General features: G+C 41.9%; 1 protein-coding gene across 1 annotated transcript in view; it reads right to left on the reverse strand.

The window, feature by feature from the left end:
• CARMIL1 (capping protein regulator and myosin 1 linker 1) overlaps positions 1 to 23,263 on the reverse strand; it is a 993,695-nt gene that overhangs the window by 372,759 nt on the left and 597,673 nt on the right. The window contains exons 18-20 of the mRNA XM_069218803.1: positions 8,427 to 8,508; positions 2,059 to 2,158; positions 1,914 to 1,968 (exon numbers count right to left, since the gene is read on the reverse strand). Of these exons, the coding sequence (XP_069074904.1) occupies positions 1,914 to 1,968; positions 2,059 to 2,158; positions 8,427 to 8,508 (237 nt within the window). The remainder of the gene's footprint in view (positions 1 to 1,913; positions 1,969 to 2,058; positions 2,159 to 8,426; positions 8,509 to 23,263) is intronic.

Genomic DNA, 23,263 nt, shown 5'->3' on the forward strand with positions numbered 1-23,263 from the left:
TTTTTTTAAGGATTGTTTTTTGGCTGCCCCCTGCCGGTCAGCCCCCCCTGCCCTGAACATGGTTATTTTCATGTATCGTGACAATATTCCCTCCACCTGCCCGGGATATGTCGGGAGGGCAGATAGGGCATAGATTTGGGAGCCCTGCTGGGAATATCTGCCTTATGATATATTATAAAGCTGCAAGTTTCTTTAAATGTGCTTTGAAGCATATGTTTATTGTACATGTAATGTCTTGTAGTGATGCACAGCATATATCTGACTGCCTACTGCCTAAATTACTATTGTAAGGGGAGCCAGACACGTCGATAACCATGTGGCTCCTTGTTGCCCGAACTTTCCCCAGGATTCTCTGTGTTAAATGCTAATAAAGATATGCTTAAAAAAAAATGTTGCCCCCTTTAAGCTCCAAACATCTTCGGCCATGAGTGTTGCGGGGTTTTGGGCTTAAAGAGGGTTGACCGCATGGCCTGGCGTCAGACCAGACCCTATGGCCAACCCCTGCCACACACAGCCAAAGGCTATGTGCGGCGCAGGGTTGCTGTGGTTATATGGGATTGGCAGCAGGGTCTGGCGGCAGGCCAGCCCCTGCAGCCAACCACTCTCACACATCGCCAAAGGACGTGCATCGAGTGGGGTTTGGTGGTTATAGTGGGGTTGGCCGCAGGGCCTGGAGGCAGGCCAGGCCCTTTGGACAACCTCGTCCTGCACAGCCAAAGGCTGTGCGCGGCGGCGGCTGGATTAACACACAGTAATTAAAATTACTTTACGTTAAAAAAAAACATAAAAATTTACTGCAAAAACCAAAGGTTGCAGGGACATTACAGTTAGGAGACAGAATTTTTTAAAACATAGGAATTCACTTTAAAAAAAAAAAAGGTTACAGGTAAGGTATAGTTAGGCTCACATTTTAAATGTACAAAGCCATAGAAATGTACCTGTTGTAGTTAGAGTTATTTCAAGTAACTATAACTCGCGCCCTAAAGTAACTATAACTCGCGCCATCACCATGCACTGCTAATTACCCCAAATATTACAGCACTCATGACACTTTTATAACATCATTGATAATATCACTGTAATATCTGTTGTAAAATTATTCATACAAAAACTGTGCATGGTGGGGGCGCGAGTTATAGTTACCTTGGGCAAGATTTATAGTTACTTGAAAGAACTCTAACTATAACAGGTGAATTTCTATGGCTTCGTACATTTAAAATGTGAGCCTAACTATAACGTACTTGTAACCATTGGTTTTTTTTAGTGAACGAATACATACACATATTATATACGTATCACAACCTTTCCAAAATAAATATATATATATATTCACTATGTGACTCATTCCAAACCCATTCTAATAATATGATCTCCAAAATAACTCTTCCCGGACTCTTCCCTTGTCTACCTCTTCTGGCTCATCCCAAACCTCAATATATGATTTTGATCTCCAAACAACCCTACTGAATTCTCCCTCATTTATCTCTGACTCATCCCAATCCCCACTTAACTACTATGATCTCCCTAAACCCTTTCTACAGACTCTTCCATTCTCCATCTCCCCTTTACTTATCCCAAACCTCATCTTACTACTATGATTTCCCAATTATCACTTCTGGATTCTTCCCTCCATTATCCCACCATTATTCTATTCAATCCAACTAACAAACTCACATGTCCTCCGCTCAAATTAACTTGTACCACCCTATTCGAATACTAATATTGTACTCATATTTCCCTATACTAATCCACCACTAATCCTTTTGGGTTCGGGAGTAGCGTGCTGCTCACCAAAAAGCTCTGCAACGCCTCATCAGGGGTAGTAAGTGTGATATAAATACAACTACAATACAATACAATATATACATGCACGCACAAATACTTATAATTCATAAAGTAATGTCTGTGCTTACAGAATCCTCATCTTGAATCATGTGTACCAAGTTATCAAGGACTGGTGTAAGATTTCTGGAAAAAAAATGAAAAAAAATCACATCCACGTTCATAGCGAACAAGCAGATTTAACTTGGATGGCAATGGAAACAGAAAATCACTTACTTGGACTTCATGTTGTTGAAGTTCTTGCCTAATGCCAGGTGCCTTATGGACCGGTTCTTACTCAGCCACACAACAAGGGTTGAGAGGTCCGATTCCAGGCCTGTGTAGCAGGAATACACATGGAAACCGCAAGTTATTGAAACGTTTGGCAAGTGCAGCACAGAGGCGTATGAACGGACATCATCTGAAGACACTGGATCAAATTTGCCATCTTCCCTCCACCGCCATCAGAAAAATGTATCTTTTTCACAACTTGAAAAGTTTTAAACTAGTCTCTACATGAGCCCTTCATTGCATTGTGCACTGGCTCATTTTTAGAGAATTGACGCCGAGAGAACACAATATGTGTACACAAATTAGTATACAATGAATGTGGAGAACAAACCAAAGAAATGGACTGAGCAAAAAATAATAAATACATTAGGTTAAAGGTAGCGCTTTTTCAAAGGAACTGTCATGACATCATGCAAGGGGTATCAGTTTTTAATGATAGACATTCACATATACAGTTGTGTGGAATATGTCATCTGCAGTATAAACTACTCTTAAATCCCACTAACACTGAATGTTTTTCAGAGGAAGATTGCATACACATGCACACTTATACATGTACATATGGGAAGCATAGGGTAGAAAAGTGCAGTCAGCAAATAAAAACAATATGGATGCGGAGTACATTTAACAAGTATTGGCAAAACCAACCTCTCCAGCTTTAATGCTGTAACATTTGAAAACCAAAGCAGGAGCAAGTGCACATTTGTTGAGAAAGTGACATTTGTGCATATCTGTGCATTTCTGCATTGGTATATTAAATCCAAATCTGGTAATGGGCCATCTGGATCTTCCTTTTACATAGAAACAAAAGCAGGACTTCAATGAAGGCCTCCTTGCCTTCATAAGGATAGTCCACCATTTGTTTCTACATGGAATAAACATGGAACAGTAATGCAGCCTTCATTTCTGTCCTGTTTTTCTTCCTATGACATAGGAAGATACAGCAGAACTATAAGGAAGGCTCCTGTCCCATCCAACCTTCATTTCATACTGAACAAATACCAGAACTATATATAAGGCACTGCATTGGCGACTTCAACATTGTCTTACTTTAGTTTTTAAGTGAAGTCAAGATTGGACAGTAATGGAGCCTTCATTATAGTACAGCTTTTATTTTATGCATAAAAACAAACAAACTAATATAATACAATCTCTCTTTCCGTCCACTTACAGATTTTTTTTTAAACAACTCCACCACATTGATAGTCATAAGAAGGTGCAAGGAGGTTGTCAAACAACTTACCCTTCATTATGGTAATACCTTTTATATTAGGCGATTCAATCCCCTGACTTAAGCAGGGCGTAATATTGTAACCCTCATTCGATACCATTCTTCATTCAACAATTCTCCACTTCTTATGAAGAAATCTGTTCTTCCGCCTTGTTGGGTTCATATTTTAGTATCATCTATTTCAATTATTGCCCTCTTGCTTTTCTAGGTGGTCTACTGCAGCCCGCTACTTTGCAACTACTTTTGAGCATAGCTTTCAATCCTGGAAGCAATCTCATATTGTCTATTTTCGCAAACAGAAAAGTCAAGGGGTTACAGGTGGCCCTGAGTACCTGTAAAGAATGGGAGACTACTATTTAGAAAGACTCTATTTAGGAGTTTTGCAGGAAGGAGTGAGTGCCCAGAAGGGATATTCAGCTCTGTTTAGGCATTTTAACCACCTCCAAGATTCTTTTGTGTTGAGGAGAGTGGCTAGTCAAGATGGCGGACTAGAAGTAAAATCTCAACTCTCAAGTGTGGCCTGGATAAATCCTGCGTAACTGGCACTTACTGAGCTCAAAATAACAAAAATACTGCATGCATTCTGAGTTATGTATGACATCTCCAGAGTTTGACATATTGGCGCAGGGCCCTGCATGTAGTTCAGAGCCTGCTGTGGCTGACCTGGTGGAGTTGTGCAGAATGGCCCAGGGCCCCATCAGAGAGGGGCATTGTTCCACCCCAGTCCCCAACTCCTACTGCTGATGAGCAGATGCCAGAGACCAGGGAATTCCCACTCCCAATGCCTCCTTCAGCTGGTGAGTGTTCCAAGTGTTTATCCGATCTGGATACTGGTTGGGTGAGGCCTCTTGGTGGTATGGGACCTTCACCCTGCCACTAATTGTGGGGGAATCAGTATCTCCCACTCCCCCCAGGAATCATATGACCTGGTGGTGAACATGGCCCTGACCACAGAGGACACCATAGGCTGTGTAGCACAGGCCAGACAAGACTCCAGTGTCTGGTGGCTTATTGGTTCTTTGACTGGGAGCACATAATCAAATGAGCCTGCTTTCTAGCAGTACCAAGTGGAAACAGGGGCACATGTGTAGAAAATTACCCCTCAAAAAAAATGTCACTACAGAGCTAGGTCTGCAATGTCCCTCAATGCTGTGGCTCCCGGCAGCTTTGTTTATTGCTTCTAACCCAACCAATTAAGAAATTGGAAGACTCAGGGTGCTGTTGTTGGATACCTCCGCATCACGGTCTACAGAGTCAGAAAGAAAGCAACTTGATGATAAAGATGTCCTGTACAACAGATGGGATGAAGACTATCCTGGGGCTGTGACAAACTCAGACATGTCAATGCTATTAAAAACTCTTGAAACAAAGTTGACACAAGGACACAGACCTTTCCCTCCTACACGCTGAACAGCAAATGCTTTCTGTTAGAATCAAGGACAAACAACTGAACCTCGGAGATACAATATGCACTTTCTAGAGCAAAAAAGAGAGGGCTTGAACGGTTGTTTTAAAAGATAAAATAGAGGGAACCCCTCCACCCCCACCCCGACACACACATCCCCACACGTCCACTCAAACACTCAGCTCTTGTTTGAAGATTGGCCTGCAATCCAGGACACTTCCGGCTGCCGTACAGCAGTGCATGGAGTTCCTGTGAAAATGCCCTTTCCAGGGGCTCGACTGAGGCCAGTGGTAGCCTGCTTTCTCCATTACAGGAAGTGGGACTGCATACTTCAACTAGCACAAAAAAATTATCCTTACAAACTCCAGGACAGCAAAACTTTCCTATTACCAGACAATACGGCTGCAGTTTAGAGGAACATAGCAAACCTGCAAAATTAAGCAAACCTTATTATCAGTGTACATAAGGTTTATGCTGATGATTGCCACCAAGCTAAAAGTGACTGATGGCAGAGGAGCCTATTACTTAACAGAACCCCCAAAAACCAGAGAATAGATTGAGAAATGGACCATTGAAAAATGTCTGCAAATACCATGCCCCAAACTTCAAAGATCTATGAGAAAACAGATACCCCCTAGGACTGACAGCAACCAAACTGAAAGTTAAACAGGCGATGGCTGGGTGCTAGGAAATTTGAAGAGGATCATAATGTAGAGGAATAACATACTACAAGATGATTTGGAACAGATGGACTCTGGAACAAACCTGTCAAGGTGATCAAGAAGAACCACCAATTAAGGGGAGGACCCTGATCAAGCCCCCAAGATTACACCCATCACTGTTGATGATATGCTTTAGATAACTTTTCTTCCCACTACTCTGCCATCAAAACAGCGTTCATTTCTGAAGGCAGCACCCTGTCCCTTGCTGCTCAGCCTCCAAGAGTGCTGGGAGTACCGCCAAGTCTACTTATGAGACATTTGTTAAATGCTTGAGGTGGAAATTGGATCATAATTGAAACCTAAGGGTCACATATAGCATCATTCTGTAATTGTACAGCTCAAGACAAGCACTTATGAGGGAGAGAGAAACACCTTGCTAAATTCAACACAACCACACTCTCCACTTTCCCTGAACAGTAATCATGTCTCCAAGAACAGTCACAATGTTCCTATATTGTTTAGGAGGGGTCTGGACAACTCAATGATGAGTCTAGGGAGATTGGTTATTGTTGTTGTTTGTGCTGAACTGGCACTTTGGATAGCAGACAAAAGATACAGCCAACTTATATGTGCCCATAGCAGCACAGCTAACCCACACACTCATTGACACATTCACAAACATATGCAGACACTAAACAATACAAACAGACACACATACCCACTCACACACCCACTCACTCAACTAATGCACCCAGTCATAAAGCAGCTCATTCACCTATACAACTACTGTGAGGTCCACTTTCTGTCACAAACACAAACTAAATCAAGAACTCACACACCCATAGATCCACCCGTGCAACTACTCACACATCTATAGAACCATTAGCACACACTGGATGATGTCATCAGTGATGTCTTTCGATATGTAATCAGTGATGTCATCAGTAATGTCACCGACCATGTCATCAGTGATGTAACATGTGAGGTCGTAAGCAGTGCATTACGCAAGTGCAAGTTATTGTTATGTGAGGTAACTATAACTGCTGAATTTCTATGGTTTTGTACGTATGAAATGTCAGCCTAACTATAACGTCCATGTAACCTTTGTTTTTTTCAGTGAATTTCTATGTCTTTTTATTTTTAAATACATCCTGACTACAACGCCTCTGGGGCATTATTGCTTTTTCAATAACTATGTATAATTTTTTTAATATAGTAAATAAATATGATGTTCAGGCATAAGGGTGCCAGTGGGTCTATGAGTGTGAATGTAAGGGTTAAAGTGGGTATCTGAGAGGGTAAATAAGGGTCTCACTTGGTCTGTGAGTGGGTTTATAAGGGTCTGAGTGAGTCTGTGAGTGGGTGCATCAGTGTATGAGTAGGTCTGTGAGTGGGTGCATTAGAGTCTGAGTGGGTCTGTGAGTGGGTGCATGAGGGTGAGAGGGAGTCTATGAGAGTGTACATAAGGGTATGAGTGGATCTCTGACTAGATGTATAGGGGTGTTAGTGGGTCTGTGTCTGCAATCTTGAGGGTGTGAATGGGTCTGTCACTGGCTGCAAAAGAGTCTGACTGGGTCTGTGAGTGTGTAAATGAGGGTCTGGTGGGGTCTGTGAGTGTGTGCATCAGTGTATGAGTGGATCTCTGAGTCCATGCATAAGGGTCTGAGTGGGTCTGTCACTTTCTATATGAGGGTCTGTGGGGGTCTGTCAGTGGATGCTTCAGGGTCAGACTGGGTCTGTGTGTGTGGGTTTATAAGGTCTGAGTGGGACTGTTAGTGGGTGCATGAGTGATGGGTGGGTCTGTGAGTGGGTGCATGAGAGTCTGATTGGGTCTGTGAGTAGCTAAATGTGGGTGTGAGTGGATCTGTGAGAGAGTAATTAAGGATCTGAATGGATCTCAAAGTGGCAGCATGAGGGTGTGAGTGAGAGCATGTGGGTCTGTGTGGGTCTGTAAGTGGGTGCATGAGTTTAACACTGGGTCTGTGAGTGTGTACATGAGGGTCTGAATGGGTTTATGAGGGGCAGAATGAGGGTCTGAGTGAGTCTGTGAGTGGGTGCATGAGTGTATGAGTGAATTTATTTTTAATTGTGGGGCAGAGTTTGCATCTCCGTCGTGACATTACACGTGGTGGGCCGCACTGAGAGCTGCGATGGAGTTGAGACACCACAATAGTGAAAAAATAAAAAGTGTTAAATCATTATACAATCATAAAGGGGCCCTCAGTCACTCATTATACATCAAGGGGTCAGAGTACCTCGACCCTGACCCCTTTTATTGTTATCAGGCTAAAATTTCATCCCCCAGGACCATGCACCGGTGCATAAGATGGTGGCCGCTGCTTTTCCCACAGCTTGCGACCAGCCAATCACAGTACTCCTTCTGTCGCCACAGATCTGCGTCCCTACATATACAAATTTATTTATCACTTAATAACTAAAAACCTACTGACCAGATTTACACCAAATAACAGAAATTCCCCTCTCTGGACCAAGAGCTACCTTTCTGCCAAATTCTGTGTAATTCTGTCCACGGGTTTTGGCTCTATCGATGTTCAAAATCTCTCTGGAAAATGAATGGAGAAAACGCATTTTGGGAACCACCTTTTTCTCGGCCCTCCCCTGACGAATCACCCCAAAACTTTCCAGACAGCAGCTTAAGTGAGCATGAAAGTGTTTGGGAAATTTTCATGAAGATTCAGACAGCAGCGCCAAAGTTATAAGCAAAGTTATTAGCAAAACAAAAAAATGCTTTTTCTATAGAAACTAGGTCTTAACTATAACTACCTACTAGCGACCGCCTCTAGGTGATATATATATGTATATATATAATACTTTATTGGCACGCTGCTTCATTTAAGTGAATGACCTGCGTGAAAACTAGGGTCAACAAACACAAATAGTTGTTAAAAAGACCGCTGTATAAGATCACTTACAATGGTAGGGGCTTGAAAATGACAAGGTGTCATGTAATATTTTGTTTAGGTGATACACAGTAGTACATGTTTTAATTACTCACCATTGTCTGAAATGTCCAAGCTTGAGATGTTGGGTATCTCTGCTATACAGCCTTCCAAAACCTGGGCGCCACCTGATCGTAACTAAAAACACAAGAAACAACACCTTACAAATGGATACACACACCACTGTTAATTCTCAGCACAACATAAATAATCAGTGGGGTGATTTTTATTTCATTTTGGCCGTTACATAGTTATGGGCCAAGTGATACGGGCTTTAGTGTGGATAAATGGAGATGTGATTAGATTTACTGAGCGCAGTGCTTTGTCTAAAATGATGAAAAAACTATGCTCTGATATGGGAAGGCAGCTTGCGAAAACTGCTGCATTTTTCCAGCAAATACCATGTCACAATATGATGTTTCTCAAACACTGTATAATTACACAGGTAAAAATTCTAGCACATCAGATGTCACATCTAAAACATCTAAAGAGAATCACTTACTGTGCGCAGTTACTGGTGCAGGCAAGCGGTTGTAATCTGTTTGTGCTTCTGTGCAATATGAATGAACAGCTTTGCTATTTAATCTGTGAAAAACTTCCATAACCCAAAACGGTGGTTTCCCCGTCCGCCAGTCAGAGTGGAAAACCGGTTCCATAAGAAGAAAATAAATGCACCACATGCAATCAAGCTGTCCCCTGAAGTCCCGTACGTGTCGTTTCCTCCACATACATAGCCTTGGTTATGACTAGAGATTAGTGCACCAGGGTGACATTGCCAGGTTGGAAAGGGAATTCATTAGTAGATGGCCAGATGTTTTACAACATGTTCTTTGCAACTTTAATCATTGATAAGTCACAATTTTAGAGAGAATAGCAAGAAGAATGCATTTTTGGGTGTGACCACATCTTATGACCAAGGGCGGCTTGAAAAAGAACTAGAAGAAATTTACCTGCATCACCTCTCTGCCTTCAGTACATACTGCAGACCTTGCAGTAAAACACTGCCTGCAACAGCAACGAGGGTTGCTATGCAATCTCAATCAGAAGGGACACTTTGCTAAAGTACCATACTCTGGCTGTATAGGTGAAGAAGCAGAGAGTATCCCATTATTCATGTGGAGTGGTATCCGTATTAATTCATGAAGGGCATGCTTCACATAGTCCAGCTCAATGTGATTTGAAATCCCGATAAGATAACTCAGCCTTTTATCATTCAAAAGTAGGAGGAATATGATTTAGCTGGGACACAAAAACTGTAAATGCCACCCGGAGTAACATGATCGTCACTAATGTTATTGTTATTATTATTATTACAGCTTTTTTTGAAAAAAAAGGAAGCTTTATTAGGCAAGAAGGCACAATAATGGGTGGCTAGAATGTCAATACATGGAGTCACCGCTGGATAAAACACACATTAATAAACTCCATTTGAAATCACATATACTGCCTAATTAGTATAGGACCCCATAGAAGACCCCACAAACAGATATCAATACCACCACACAACCCATATTGCCTTGAAACGTCTGCCCCAGAATGCCCTGTAAAAGGCGTCAGAGATATGTAAATAAGCTGTAAAATGAAACAATACTGCAATCTTGTAATCTTTTTTCCTCAAGTGCTATCTAGTCTGCTACCACTATTGCACGTTTCAGTTACTTTTTGTAACGTACACGTACCCTGACCATACACGGAAATATTGGGAATAAGCCTACGTTTTAAAAATTACAACTGTAGGCAAAAACAAGGTTTAGGTGTCAGCCTTCCCTTTTCTTTATAAGGTCCCATGCAGAGCTAAACATTAGAAAATACCAGACGTTCGCTGTTCGAAAACTACAAATAAGAAAGCCCTCAACAAGGAACCTGATTGGCAATATAGAAGGAGTTCAAAAAATGCTTCAGAAAATAGATTTGACAGATGTTGAACACCCATTAGGAGAAGGATCACTTCCAATGGCAGTCCAACCGCTCTCTGAATCTCTGAATCTGTGGATTAGGGGATAGGCTTTGCCACAGAGAATCAGTCTTTTGAGGAACGTCACACTGTGTGGACAACAAGCGAATGTCTTAATAATTAACCTAGGAACTAGATTCAGATAAGTGAAATATTAAGAGCATGGCTGGGAAAATGTAATCTGCTGTGATTGAAATGCTTTGACTACACACACTGCAAATTATTATGTGTAATCATTGATACATTTTGTATCATGGAGTGTTTGACACACTTTTCAAAATTAAATGTGGTCGGCTTCTGTTGCAACAAAGATTTTTGTGTAAGGAAGACCAGTTAGGCCCATTTCAGATGCCCACTGGTTGGCAGTTGTTTTTAACAAATAATAAAATCTAACGTCCACTGTTACATAACCTGTAATATTGTGGTTATGGTATTTCGAGTTACTCCCAAATTAGGGAATATAACATAGGGAAGTAAAGTGTGAAAGGTAGAACTCAAACTCAAACCTCATGAATCCAGCTGCAATGGGCATTGCAAGTACACGGTTACATTCCCATCATTGACCAGTCTTAGAATAGCCACCTCCTGTTATGACAGATCAAGGAAAATATTGGTGACTTAAGTCAAAGAGATGTTGGCCATGTATCTAGAAGGTAAAGCCCCACAGTTATAACACAAGCTTTCGAGATGAAGATGTGTAAAGTAAAAAACAGTTACCATGTAACCTTTAGCTCCAATCACCCACCTCTCCTCTTTGCAACTGCCCCCATGTGTCCAGCTGCTGTCCACTAATCTTCTGCGTAATCAGCTAGTCAGGCAACTAAACAATAGGGAATCATGACTTCTGTCACAGTGTTCTCCCCTTCAACCTACAGTTTTATATACTCTAAAGGGAGGAGAGTGATGCTGAGGCGTGCAAAATAACACCACTGTTTTTAAAACAAGACAGTTTGTAGAGTAAGTGGGTGGGTACTTACACAGTGACCAAGCTTGGCAAGGCAGCAAGGGAAAGAGGAAAGCAGGTGAGAGCAGTGAAGACAGACACAAATATAACACCAATCACGTTTAATACAGTACCAAATACTATCCATAGGTATACACATGCAGACATGAAGGAGACTGGTATAATGCAAAACATTTTAATTCTTAGTATCCTTCCAAAACCTACAAGTTGGATGTGGAGGAAGTACTTCCTGTGTGTGTGTGTGTGTGTTATTAACATCACTGTATTTCACAATGTAGCATGGGCAGCAAATGTAAGATATCCTAAAAGATCACCCAGCTTTAATGCCCTTTCAATGGAAAAATTACATTCTGGGAACCACAAACTCGGGATAGAAGGTAGCAGAAAGGATGTGAAGTCCTGCAGGTTGGAGTCATGAGGGGCAGAACCATTGACTGCTTATAGTGGTGCAAATGAAATATATTATTTTGCAAATTATGTCATCACAGAAATTGAAAATAATGAGAAATGTGATGGCTTACTTTACTAGGGATTAATGTGGTGTCAAGGCACCAGCCGTACAAATTTGTGTGTACCCAACACATTTCCTTATTTAATACTGGTAAAACAGCTTTGGTAGAAAATTCATTTGAGGCAGAAATCTGTGTGTAATCTACAGGTCTCTAGTGTATTTCATCATACAGTAGTCTTAAGAGGGTTAATGGGTTAGCTGCAGAGCACAGGGGTAAACTTTTAAGATAGTAAGATAGCTCATTGGGTTTCTGTATTTGTTACTAAGACCCCTGTGTAAGCTGCTGTCATCAGTTCCAATCCCTTGTGATGGAGCCAAATGGATTACACACCCACTCAAAACAGCTGCATATATCACACAAAGCATACTTTTAAGTCTTGGCAGATATGAACTCTGGCCCTCATTACGGCTTAGGCGGTCTTTTTGACAGACCGCCGAAACCACTGCAGCCAACAGACCGCCAGTGCTGGTGGTCTGGTGCCTGTCATTTTAGGAGTCTTTGGAGAAATTCCACCCATTTATGGGCGGAAGGCCAACTCCGAGGAGGCGGGTGCATTGCCTGCACCGCCAAGCCAGCAAGATTTCACCTGCCGTATTACAAGCCGTAATATGGCTTGGCGGATTCTTGCTGGCGTTAAAGTGCAGGTGGTGCAAAACTGCCAGGACCCATCCCCTCCTAGATGACCAGCTCGCCAGAAAAGATAAGGTGATCGTCCGAAAAGGGGGGTTCTTTACATGTGGGTGGTGTGTGCATGTATGTGTGCGAATGGGGGTGTATGATAGCATGTTTGTGACCGAGTGAGGGGGGTGCGTGTTGCAAGTGTGCGTATGTGGAGGGGGAGTGTGTAAATGTAAGCGCGTGTGGATGGGGTGCAGGTGTGAATGATTGTGGATGTGGGAGCTCGTGTGAGTGTTTGTGGATGGTGAGGTGGGGGGTGTTTGTTGGTGCATGTGTTTGTATGAGTGTACGGGGAGAGCGGGTGAGTGTATGTATGCGTTGCAGGGGGGAGTGAGTTTATGTATGCGTGCAGGGAGAATGGTGGGTGGGGGTGTTTGGATGGATGTGTATGGTTGGGGGTTGTATGTACATGTGTGGAAGGGTGGGGGGTGCATAGAGGTGTGGGGACATGTTTGCATGTGTGTGCCAGTGACAGGAATGAGGATTCCTGTCGCCGGGTGTATTACCGCCAGGGTTTTCGTGGCAGGGTGACCGTCATGTAAAGCCTGGCAGTCTGCAGTCTTGTAATCCAGCAGGCTGAGGCCTACCACGGTGGCTGGAGGTGCTCACTGCCTCAGTGCGACCGCACCGGCGGGTCAGGTGGCTTTTTTGGCAGTTTGGCTTCTGCCAAACCCCACAACTTGTGATGCTACTTTCTTTACCGCCAGGTCCGCGGCAGTAAGACCACCACAGCGAGGCTGGAGGTCTGATGACCGCCAGCCTCGTAATGAGGGCCTCAATATTTAATTTTTCTATGGTTGATAAAATTATCACCATTAAATTGGGTAGTAAATTATACCAATAAATTGGGGTTCAGTTTGACTTTGACTCCTCTCCCAAATTCACATTTTGCTTGCTCTATTTTGTAGCTCTTAAGTATACCGGGCTTTCTTTCACAAGGGGAATGGAGCACTACTCTCCACTCACCTGACAAACTAGTGAGTCATCCACCAAACTTTAAATAAGCCTTTAGGTGTCAAAAACGTTTGAGATTTGATGCATGCCACATAAATGGTCATTATTAGTGTAATTACACCCACACCCACACACAGACCTACATGCCCAAATATAGATTAATCAACTGGCAAATAAATGGCTTGTTAATTTATAATGACTAGAAGATTAAGGGCCTGATTACGTCTTTGGCGGAGGGGATTACTCCGTCCCACATGTGACAGATATCCCGCCCGCCCGCCCGCCGCATTACGAGTCCATTATATCCTATGGAACTTGTAATTCGGCGGGCAGGAGACCCGTCACGTCTGGGACGGAGAAATCCCCTCCGCTGAAGTTGTAATCAGGTCCTAAATGACTTATCTCATTTTATCTCCTGAGTAACTTAAGAGTTGACGAGTACAGTACACCTTCTGTCATTTAATGGACTGCTGATTTTGGACTAGCAGTGTGGCAATATTTAGCAGGGTTGTGCATGACATAAAAAACCTGCTCCCATCCAGAAAACTCAAGCAAAAAGGATTGCTGGTTGTGCATAAAACAAGTCATGAGAAAAGATTTGGGAAAAAGTACATTCAACAGCCCAAAGACCCACCAAGGCTGAATCGCAGCACCTCATACAATGAAGATGTGTTGGCACCACTAGTTGCTTCGTGCCCAGCAGTGGCATACTCTACCATGGATATGGACAGGATGATTTGCTGGGTATAAGATTAGCTGCAGGAATTAAAATTAATGTGAATGCCACTCTATGCCAGGACTGCTAATCTCAGAAATGTGTTAAAGATCATCTGCAATTAATTATTTTTTCTCTTTTAAAAGGTGATGAACGGAATGGTTGAATTCATCTCAGTCACTGGTAATTACCAGGGGCCACATCCCAGTCCATCATTTTCAGTGAATGGTAGACATGAAACTCCTTTTTACGGCTGGGTTAGTCTTTCATACTAGAGACACCTACTTATGGCCAGTTCTAAGCAAAGCAAGAGCAAACAGTCGCCTGGAGTGACACCTGCAGATGGTGCTAGATTCACTCTAAAGATAGCAAATACGTCTTGCATGCCGAAAGTGAGAGATAGAATGCCATCGCGTCGCTTCATTTATGGAGCAAAACTTCTTGCAATAACACTGAGTGTGATGTTGTGAGTACCTGTCAAAACTGTTTCTCCGTGGAGTCCATTTGGTGACCTTTAGACTGTTTTTATGGGTAAACGTTTCTGCATTAGGCTTTGGAAAATCACATCTTTTTGCCACTTGTAACGTGCTCTTAGATACAAGTATGACAAAAACACGGATTGCTGACTTTCCTTCAAATCGTGAACTATAAAGAAGTGATAAGGCAATAAACGCAACAAAGGAGGATGCCCCCAAAATAATAACAGGCGACCTGAAAATGCGATGAGCAGAAAAAATCGCCATTATCTCAGTCAGGTTTTGTTACAAATGGAAAAACATATTTTTCGTTTGTTGTAGGTTGCGTGGGAGTCCGCGAGATGAAATGGTCGCAGACAGGGTAATGCCTGCGACGCACTACCCACAGAAACTAACTTTACTCAGTAAAGATTACTGGCTTAGACAAAAGACACCGCAGGAAATCTACATATCGCGCAAAGGTCACGGTATTTTGCAACACCGAGGAGTTTCATAATGTACTGATTTGGTTTATGATCTAAAAACTGAAACGCCTAAAAATGTTTGCGATTTAAAAATGTTCTTATCTTCTCCCTCCTACTGACCACTAACCTTACTGACCATATGTATTTCTAATTTTCTCTCTTCTCGAGCTATTCCAGCTTTTACGGCACACGCAAATTTAAATTTCTCCCTCATATCATGCTCTCATGTGCAATGCTATATGTTGTTTTTCCTGTACTATAATCTACGTCCGTGGAAGAAATTAAGTTTTTCATGTTGTTAAGATCATATGTAACCTATTAACCCCTACTCCTCGCTTCAGAGTGTATCAGCAAAAATAGCCATACATACCCTATGGCAATCTATATGTTTTGCGCTCCAATGCCCAAAGGCCAGGGTTTCGATAAACTATAATGTAAGGTTAAAAAACAGATGTGAATACCCAGTACACAACCAACTTTGTAGGTTTTCAAAGATATTTGCATTGATATTATCACATTTATTACACTGCCAAACCTGCACCAAAAGAAGGTAGGTGTAGGTGCAGGACTAATTTTGTGCCGGTACTTGTGGGTGGTGGCCCTTATTTTTGGGGACTGGGGTTTAGATTTTATCGTCAGACTTTGGCCATGAGCAAGAGACCGAAAGGCTAAAAAGAGAGAGAAGGTGTAACAGAAACATTGGGAAAAAGTGACAAGGGGGTAAAGCAGTGCTGAAATGGAACCAGCAAGAGCGTGGGAAAGAGACAGGACTTGGAGGCTGGTGGCAGACAGAGGCATGAGGGAGAGTCAACATTAAGTAGCTTTGATTTTCGGACACTCCTGAATGTGGAAGCACCAGCACTGAGCTTCTAAGACAAAATCTGGACCATGCACCTATTTTATTACAAATTAATCCCTTCAAAAAAGTGCAGAATACCACTACCACTGATTTAGGTATCTGTAGTATAAGAGATTCTTGAAGTAAGTTGAGCAAAGCTTTGTCTTTAAAACCAGATTTATTCCAGAAGTTACAGAGAGCAAAAGACATATGTGTATTGATGTAAAAAGGGCACAGAGCTCTCTGGCCCCAACCGTCACCCTAGAACATGGAACATCACGACATCATAGTACTGATGTCAAGATGTTCCATGCCCACGCAGATCACCACATTATTTCCCCCCTTTTTTTTTTTTTTTTACTGGGAAATTAAAGACAGAATTAGAACAACAAAAGCAAAAACTCATTACTACATTACTCTAACTTGCTGTAGTCCACACATGTTGTTGGACCCAAAATCTATATATACAAACATTTCATGTCAATACACCTAATACACAACAAAATCTTGAAATTTCTTAGGTTTGTGACAAATTCTGGTACTTAATCTATTTTTGTAGCAACTACTACCTGGACAACTTGTTTTGCTGAGATAAGTACTCTCAAGCTGTTTTGTATCCTCAACAATTTTACGAGCAGTCGGATCCAAAGCAATACGTGAAGTACTCCACCAACTCCCATCAGAAAGCCTTACCGCATTCTTACGTATTTCACAAATTTGTTGCAAGTCTTTAAATTTGGATAAACCCTTTTTAACTAACACAGGATTCTTTACTCTTACCCAATCACCCACTTGCAATTCTTTAAACTTAAATTTGTTATTCTCATCTAACCTCTGTGAACTACTCAAATTGGCATTGTGTTCTGCATCCTCCCAGGCCTTTTTCAGGTCACTACCTTCATGGAATAACTTTATCATCCAAAAAGGACATAATTCTGTTGAAGCCAACCTCCCTCTCATCAGTTCAAAAGGAGTTTTCCCTGTGATAACATGAGGTGTGGTTCGATAAGACCATACTAGCTCCTTTATAGCAAGGTCTACTGAAGAATGATTCCTGTAAGAAGCTTGAATACAATCTACTAAGACACGATTAAATCGTTCTACCATACCATTGCTTTGTGGATGATAAAGCGGAGTCCTTATGTGCTTGATACCACATCTACTCAAAAATTGGAGCATCTCTGATGAAACAAATTGAATCCCATTGTCAGTTAAAATTTGCCCAGGAAAACCTTCACGACTAAAGATTTTCTTAAGACAGTTAATCACAACCTGGGTAGTGGGAACCCTTACCGGTTCAACTTCCACCCATCTGGATAGATGGTCTATTATGACCACAAAATATCTCATATCTGGAGGCAGAATGTGATCAGGACCAAGAAGATCTAGACCAAGCTTTTGCCAAGCTCTCGCCGGAGATGGAACAAATGCACTAGTCACACCTTCAGTAGTTAACACCTTATCACTGGAGTAACATCTCGTACAGTTTCTCACAAAATCATCAATCTCTCTGTCCATCCCTGGCCACCAAAAATCAGACCTTAATCTTCTTTTGGTAATTGTGGCCCCCAGATGACCAGCATGTGATGCGGTAATCAAATTCCCCCTCAAACATAAAGGTGGAACCAACTTCCTCCTTCTGACTAATTTGTCACCTTCAATAGATAATTCATCAGAGATCTTCCAAAATGGTTGTAGCTCTGAAGATAAACACTTTTCCATAGGCCAGCCTACTCTGACCATGCGCATAACCTCACACAACGCTTTGTCATTCATCACCGCCTTTATCCATTCCTTTTCATCCAAAGGCATGTCACTTTCGGTTACACAAGCAACAAAACATTCCTCTATTTCCGTTTCCCATTCCTGTTCCTCACTATCATCTACAGGTAACCTGGATAAACAGTCTGCTCTCTTATTTTTCCCACCAGGAATATATTCAACTGAAAAAGTAAACTCCAGTAACTTAGCAAATAATCTAGCAATACGCGCTGTGGACCGTTTCACTTTCCTGCCAGATAGTATTTCCACCAGAGGCCTGTGATCCGTTTTCAACGTGAAGGTTCTACCCCACAGATACTGTTTAAATTTCTCAATGCTCCACACACAAGCAAGAAGTTCTTTTTCAATAACAGAATACTTGTGTTCCACTTGCCTTAGTGTTCTTGATGCAAAACCCACTGTGCTTTCGCTCCCATCATCAGATAATTGAGAAAGAACAGCTCCAAGACCATAATCACAAGCATCAACAGTTACCACAGTACTTCCTTTTTCCGAAAATGGCTGTAGAACAGGAACATCAACAATTTCACGTTTGATCTGTTCAAACATTCTGTTACATTCATCAGACCACGTGAATACAGAGTTCTTCAAAGCTACTCTAAAACACTCTGTGTTTTTTGCAAAGTTTTTTAGAAATTTAGCATAAAATTCGCATAAACCAAGAAAAAATAAAAGTTGGTCTCTAGATTTTGGAGCTGGTGCTTCTAAAATGCTCTTAACCAAACTTGGTTTGGGCTTAACACCACCCTCTGAAAAGACATGGCCAAGATATTCAATTTCCCTGGCTTTGAAAACACATTTGTTTCCTTTTAACGTCACACCTCTATTTTCTAAAATACATAGAACCTCCTCTAAAGCCTTATCATGTGTCAATTCATCACATGAAAATACCAAAATGTCATCCTGAAAGATTACAACATTGGGATTATCAGGAAACATCTCAGACATTAATCTTTGAAATACTGCGGCCGCCGAAGCTAAGCCAAAAGGTAATTTGCAGAATTGAAAAGTTCCATCAGGAGTAACGAACGCTGTTAGATGCCTAGAATCCACATCTAAATCCACTTGGTGGTAAGCTGACTTTAAGTCCAGTTTGGTAAACCACCTGGCGGAACCAATCTTAGAAATCAAATCATCAATTCTGGGCAGAGGATAACTGTCCACCCATATTGCCTCATTCACACTCCTCAAATCCACGCACATTCTTAAATCACCAGTTTTTTTTTTTGCTAAAACTATAGGAGATAACCATAACGTTGCTTCAACTTTTTCGATCACCCCTTGTTGACACATTTCTTTTAATAATTTGGACAACTCAGACCTGACACTCAGAGGAACATTTCTTAATTTATGTTTGACCGGAACCGCATCATGCTTGACTTTTATCCTATGTGTGTAATTGGTGATTTTACCTAGCTGTTCACAAAATAACTTATTAAATTTCTGTTGCCAATCATGTACCTGACTAGAAGCAACTTTGATAGAACTCGAATCTTCCTTTTCTATTACAACCGGTTTATCACAACCCGGCTTGATAATAAGATTGAATTCTGCTTGATGAAGCAGCCCTAAAACATTGATACCTTTCTTGGCAACATAAACCTTACCTCGCAAAGTCTTACCCAGGGTAGTCAAAGATGCCCAAAAGTAACCCAATAAATCAATCTTACTGCCCTCAAATGCAACTGTGGCCACATCTGGAGGATAAAGAATCTTGGAGGTCCAACTTTCCTTGTACTTATCTTGTGCTATAATAGTTAAACGGGCCCCTGTATCTACTAATAATTTAATTTTAGTCCCATTGATAACTACATCAACATCCGGATCAATGTTACCTTGTTGATACAAGTAACATCCTTGACAACTAAAACATACTCGTTCATTCGTTCACCCACAACACTCTCAGCATCACCACTCAATACACAGCGAATGTTGTTCTTTTTTGCACTCCTGCACACCCTTGCAAAATGCCCAGTTTTGTTGCAGTTTCTGCACTGTTGGTGAATCGCTGGGCAGTTCTTAAAAGATGACACATGCAACGAAGAACCACATCTATAACAAATTGGTCTCTGATTAAACTTATTCTCGACTGAAGTATTATCCATTTTTTTCTCAAAATGAACTTGGTTTTTGCTGTGGCTGTTCTGCGCACTAACAGTTGTTGCAGAGATAGTTGTATTGGACATAGAAGCTTCCAGTTGTTTGGCATCTTCCATTGAACACTCAATGCTTTTAGCAATGTCAATCGCTTTGTCCAACGAAGGATCCTTACAAGTTAATAATTTCTCTTGGATCCTCTTGGAGTGACACCTGGCAATTAATTGATCTCTGATGAGTTGCGATGTGAAATTCTCAAATTCGCATTTAGCTGCTAACACCTTCAACGCAGTAATGAATGAATCAATGCTTTCACCAGAGCTCTGTGATCTCGTAAAAAACTTGTAACGGTGTACTACAATGTTCTTTGTTTTAATAAAATATTTGTCTAGCTGTGCAATGGCCATTTCAAACTCATCCAGCTCTTCCTCTTCAGTCAATTCATAGACCGGTAGATGATCAAAGATATTCTGACCTTCAACCCCCAAATGATAATATAATAAACTTTTTTTCCGCTCCGGTCTAAATCTGTGACCATCTATAGCACCAAGATATGCCTTAAATGAATGTTGCCACAATTTCCATTCGAGGGGTGGATCACCGGGATCTTGTAGAAAAGGTGCTGGTGGTAAAACGTTTTGCATATTTTTTCTTTAGAAAAGCTTTTCTTTATCTCACAATATGTTGGTATTGCTTCTTATAACTTATCCTCTTTTATATTTCTTTATTTCTTGTTTATTTCTTCTTAAAAATACTATTGAAAGATGGCCGCAAAATAAATGAGCAACATGTAACAGTCCTTCTTCTATTGTAACGTTAAGGGGTTAACAAACACCGGTCACAGGAAAATGTTTTTTTTTTTCTCACGCTCGTAAAGAGACAAGCAAAATGAAACTATAAACTGCTCGCACTCGAGCAGACGCACGAGGAGAAACAGACGCGAATCCGGCCGGAAGATGTGCTCGTGCCCGCACCTCTCCGCGTGAAACCGGTAGCGCTCGTGCTACAACACGAGCGAAAAAGCCAGAATCAAAATCTCCAGTGCAAATAATGCACACGCCGCTCATACGCTCTGTGCCCTTTGAAGAACCAAATTGTAAATAAAAATGATCTCACATAGACGTAGACGAAGTCAATATTCGCACCAACGCCGAAGAAAGCTCCGTGGATGTAGATCCTCGACCTCCGAGTGGCAGAAAAAGACTTCAAACGATCAGCTGCCAACAGTTAACAGTCCATTTTGACCCTCGTCGCCAATGAAGTAAGTTGAGCAAAGCTTTGTCTTTTAAACCAGATTTATTCCAGAAGTTACAGAGAGCAAAAGACATACGTGTATTGATGTAAAAAGGGCACAGAGCTCTCTGGCCCCAACCGTCACCGTAGAACATGGAACATCACGACATCATAGTACTGATGTCAAGATGTTCCATTCCCACGCAGATCACCACAATTCTTACCCATGGAGAAGCAAAAAAAGGAAAAAACAATGTTATGGAACTCCAACGTTTTCCTGACCCTACGCCTGTCCACTGTCTACTCTGAAGAAAACTTCCACATGGACGGATAATGAAAGCAGGTATAAGGATAAAAACCTACAAGAATTGTTTATTTCTCTGACCGACTCTTTACATAAAGTGCATTCCTGAACCTATGCATTAAAAATATTTATAAGCATCAAATAACTAAAACTGTTTGTAAGAAGTGGGGTAATATAGCACTAAAGCCTGCTACTGAGAACTACACCAGCTATTAAAGGGCTTTGACTACGTTAAAGGCCCAAGCTGTTGGCTGATGCTTATAATGAGAAAGAGGGTCTTTAACAACCGGTAGATCCGAGACAGAAGGACTATAATACTGATGTAGTATACATTTTAGTGCAGTGCCTTATGACACAAAACTCATCAATATGTGACAGTTTATGCATTACGTTAATCAAAGTATTAATGGTTCGAACGTACAAATTGCACTGACATGTATTGTTAGACCTGACAGCCTTAGGGTGGCCATCCCCCAATTTTTTGCTTGCCTCCCTCCACTCTTCTGACACTGCTTTTGCTGGTTTTAGGAATTTGTGCACTTTACCACTGCTAACCAGTGCTACAGTGCATATGCTCTCTCCCTTAAACATGCTAACATTGGTTCATAACCAATTGTCATATTTGATTTACTTGTAAGTCCCTAGTAAAGTGCACTGCTCCTTTCATAGGATAACATTAGGGCTACCCTCCTATACTGTTTGAGTGGTAGATTCTGATCAGAAAGGGGTACCCAGGTCAAATTTAGTATGGCCAGAATGGTAAGACAACATCCTGCTTATTGGTGGGGTTGGATTTTATATTACTATTTTAGAAATGCCACTTTTAGAAAGTGAGCATTTCTCTGCACTTAAAATCCATCTGTGCCTTACAGCCTCTCCCCAGTCCACATCTGGGATGGGGTGGTTGACAGCTCGCTTGTGCCTTTCACCCAGACAACCACAAACACTGGATACTCAGTCACACCTGCACTCATCTGCATACTGAATGGGTCTTCCTGGGCTGGGAGGGTGAAGGGCCTGACCGTTACATTTCAAAGGCTAGTGGCCTGCCCTCACACAATGGACTGTCAAACCCCCTACTGGGACCCTGGCAGACAGACCTATACTGACAGTGAACCTTGTGCACTTCAAAACTACTCTTTGAAGTCTCCCCCACTTTAAAGGCATTTTTGGGTATATAAACTGGGTCCTTGACCCACCAAATCATACACTTCTGGACCTGAACCTGCAACCAGTCAAGAGGAACTGCCTGGCGGTCTAAAAGACTCATCTGGACTGCTTTGCTGTGAAGGACTGCTGCCCTGCTGTTACCCTGCTGCCCTGTTGCCCTCTGACTTTGCTGAGAAGTGCTCTCCAAGGGCTTGGGTTGAGCTTGCCTCCTGTTTTCTGAAGTCTCAGGGCTAAAAAGACTTCATCTCTTCAAGGAAACTCCTTGTATGCCAAAAACTGACGCACAACCTGCTGGAAACGACGCACAGCCTGCCCTGCGATGAGGAAATCGCAGCACAGCTGAACCGGAACGACGCAGCACAACTTCCAGAGAAAGATCGAATCATTGCCTGCATAGCAACCGGAAATTCGCCGCATGGCCCTACCGGATCGACACATAGCTGAGCCGGAAGGACACAGCTTGAATTCTTGAGTGAAGAATCGACGCAGCTCCTGTTGTGCAACAGAAAATTAGATGCATCGCCTACAGGATCGATGATTCGCCTGTGATTTCTTCCTGCATGCCCCGTACTTTCCCTGCAGCGTCCCTGGGCATCCAAGAATCCCCGCATCTCAGTGAGGAACCAAGACTGCACACAGGAAATCAATGCAAAGCCCCTTGCAGTGTGGAAAGAAACAACACATCGTCTGTGCTGCTTCAGAACATCTGACCCACACCTTATTTTTCTAACATTTAAGACTCTTTTTAATCC

This window comes from Pleurodeles waltl, chromosome 2_1 (genome assembly GCF_031143425.1).
Source record: "Pleurodeles waltl isolate 20211129_DDA chromosome 2_1, aPleWal1.hap1.20221129, whole genome shotgun sequence".
In the NCBI taxonomy this organism is placed as follows: Eukaryota; Metazoa; Chordata; class Amphibia; order Caudata; family Salamandridae; genus Pleurodeles; species Pleurodeles waltl.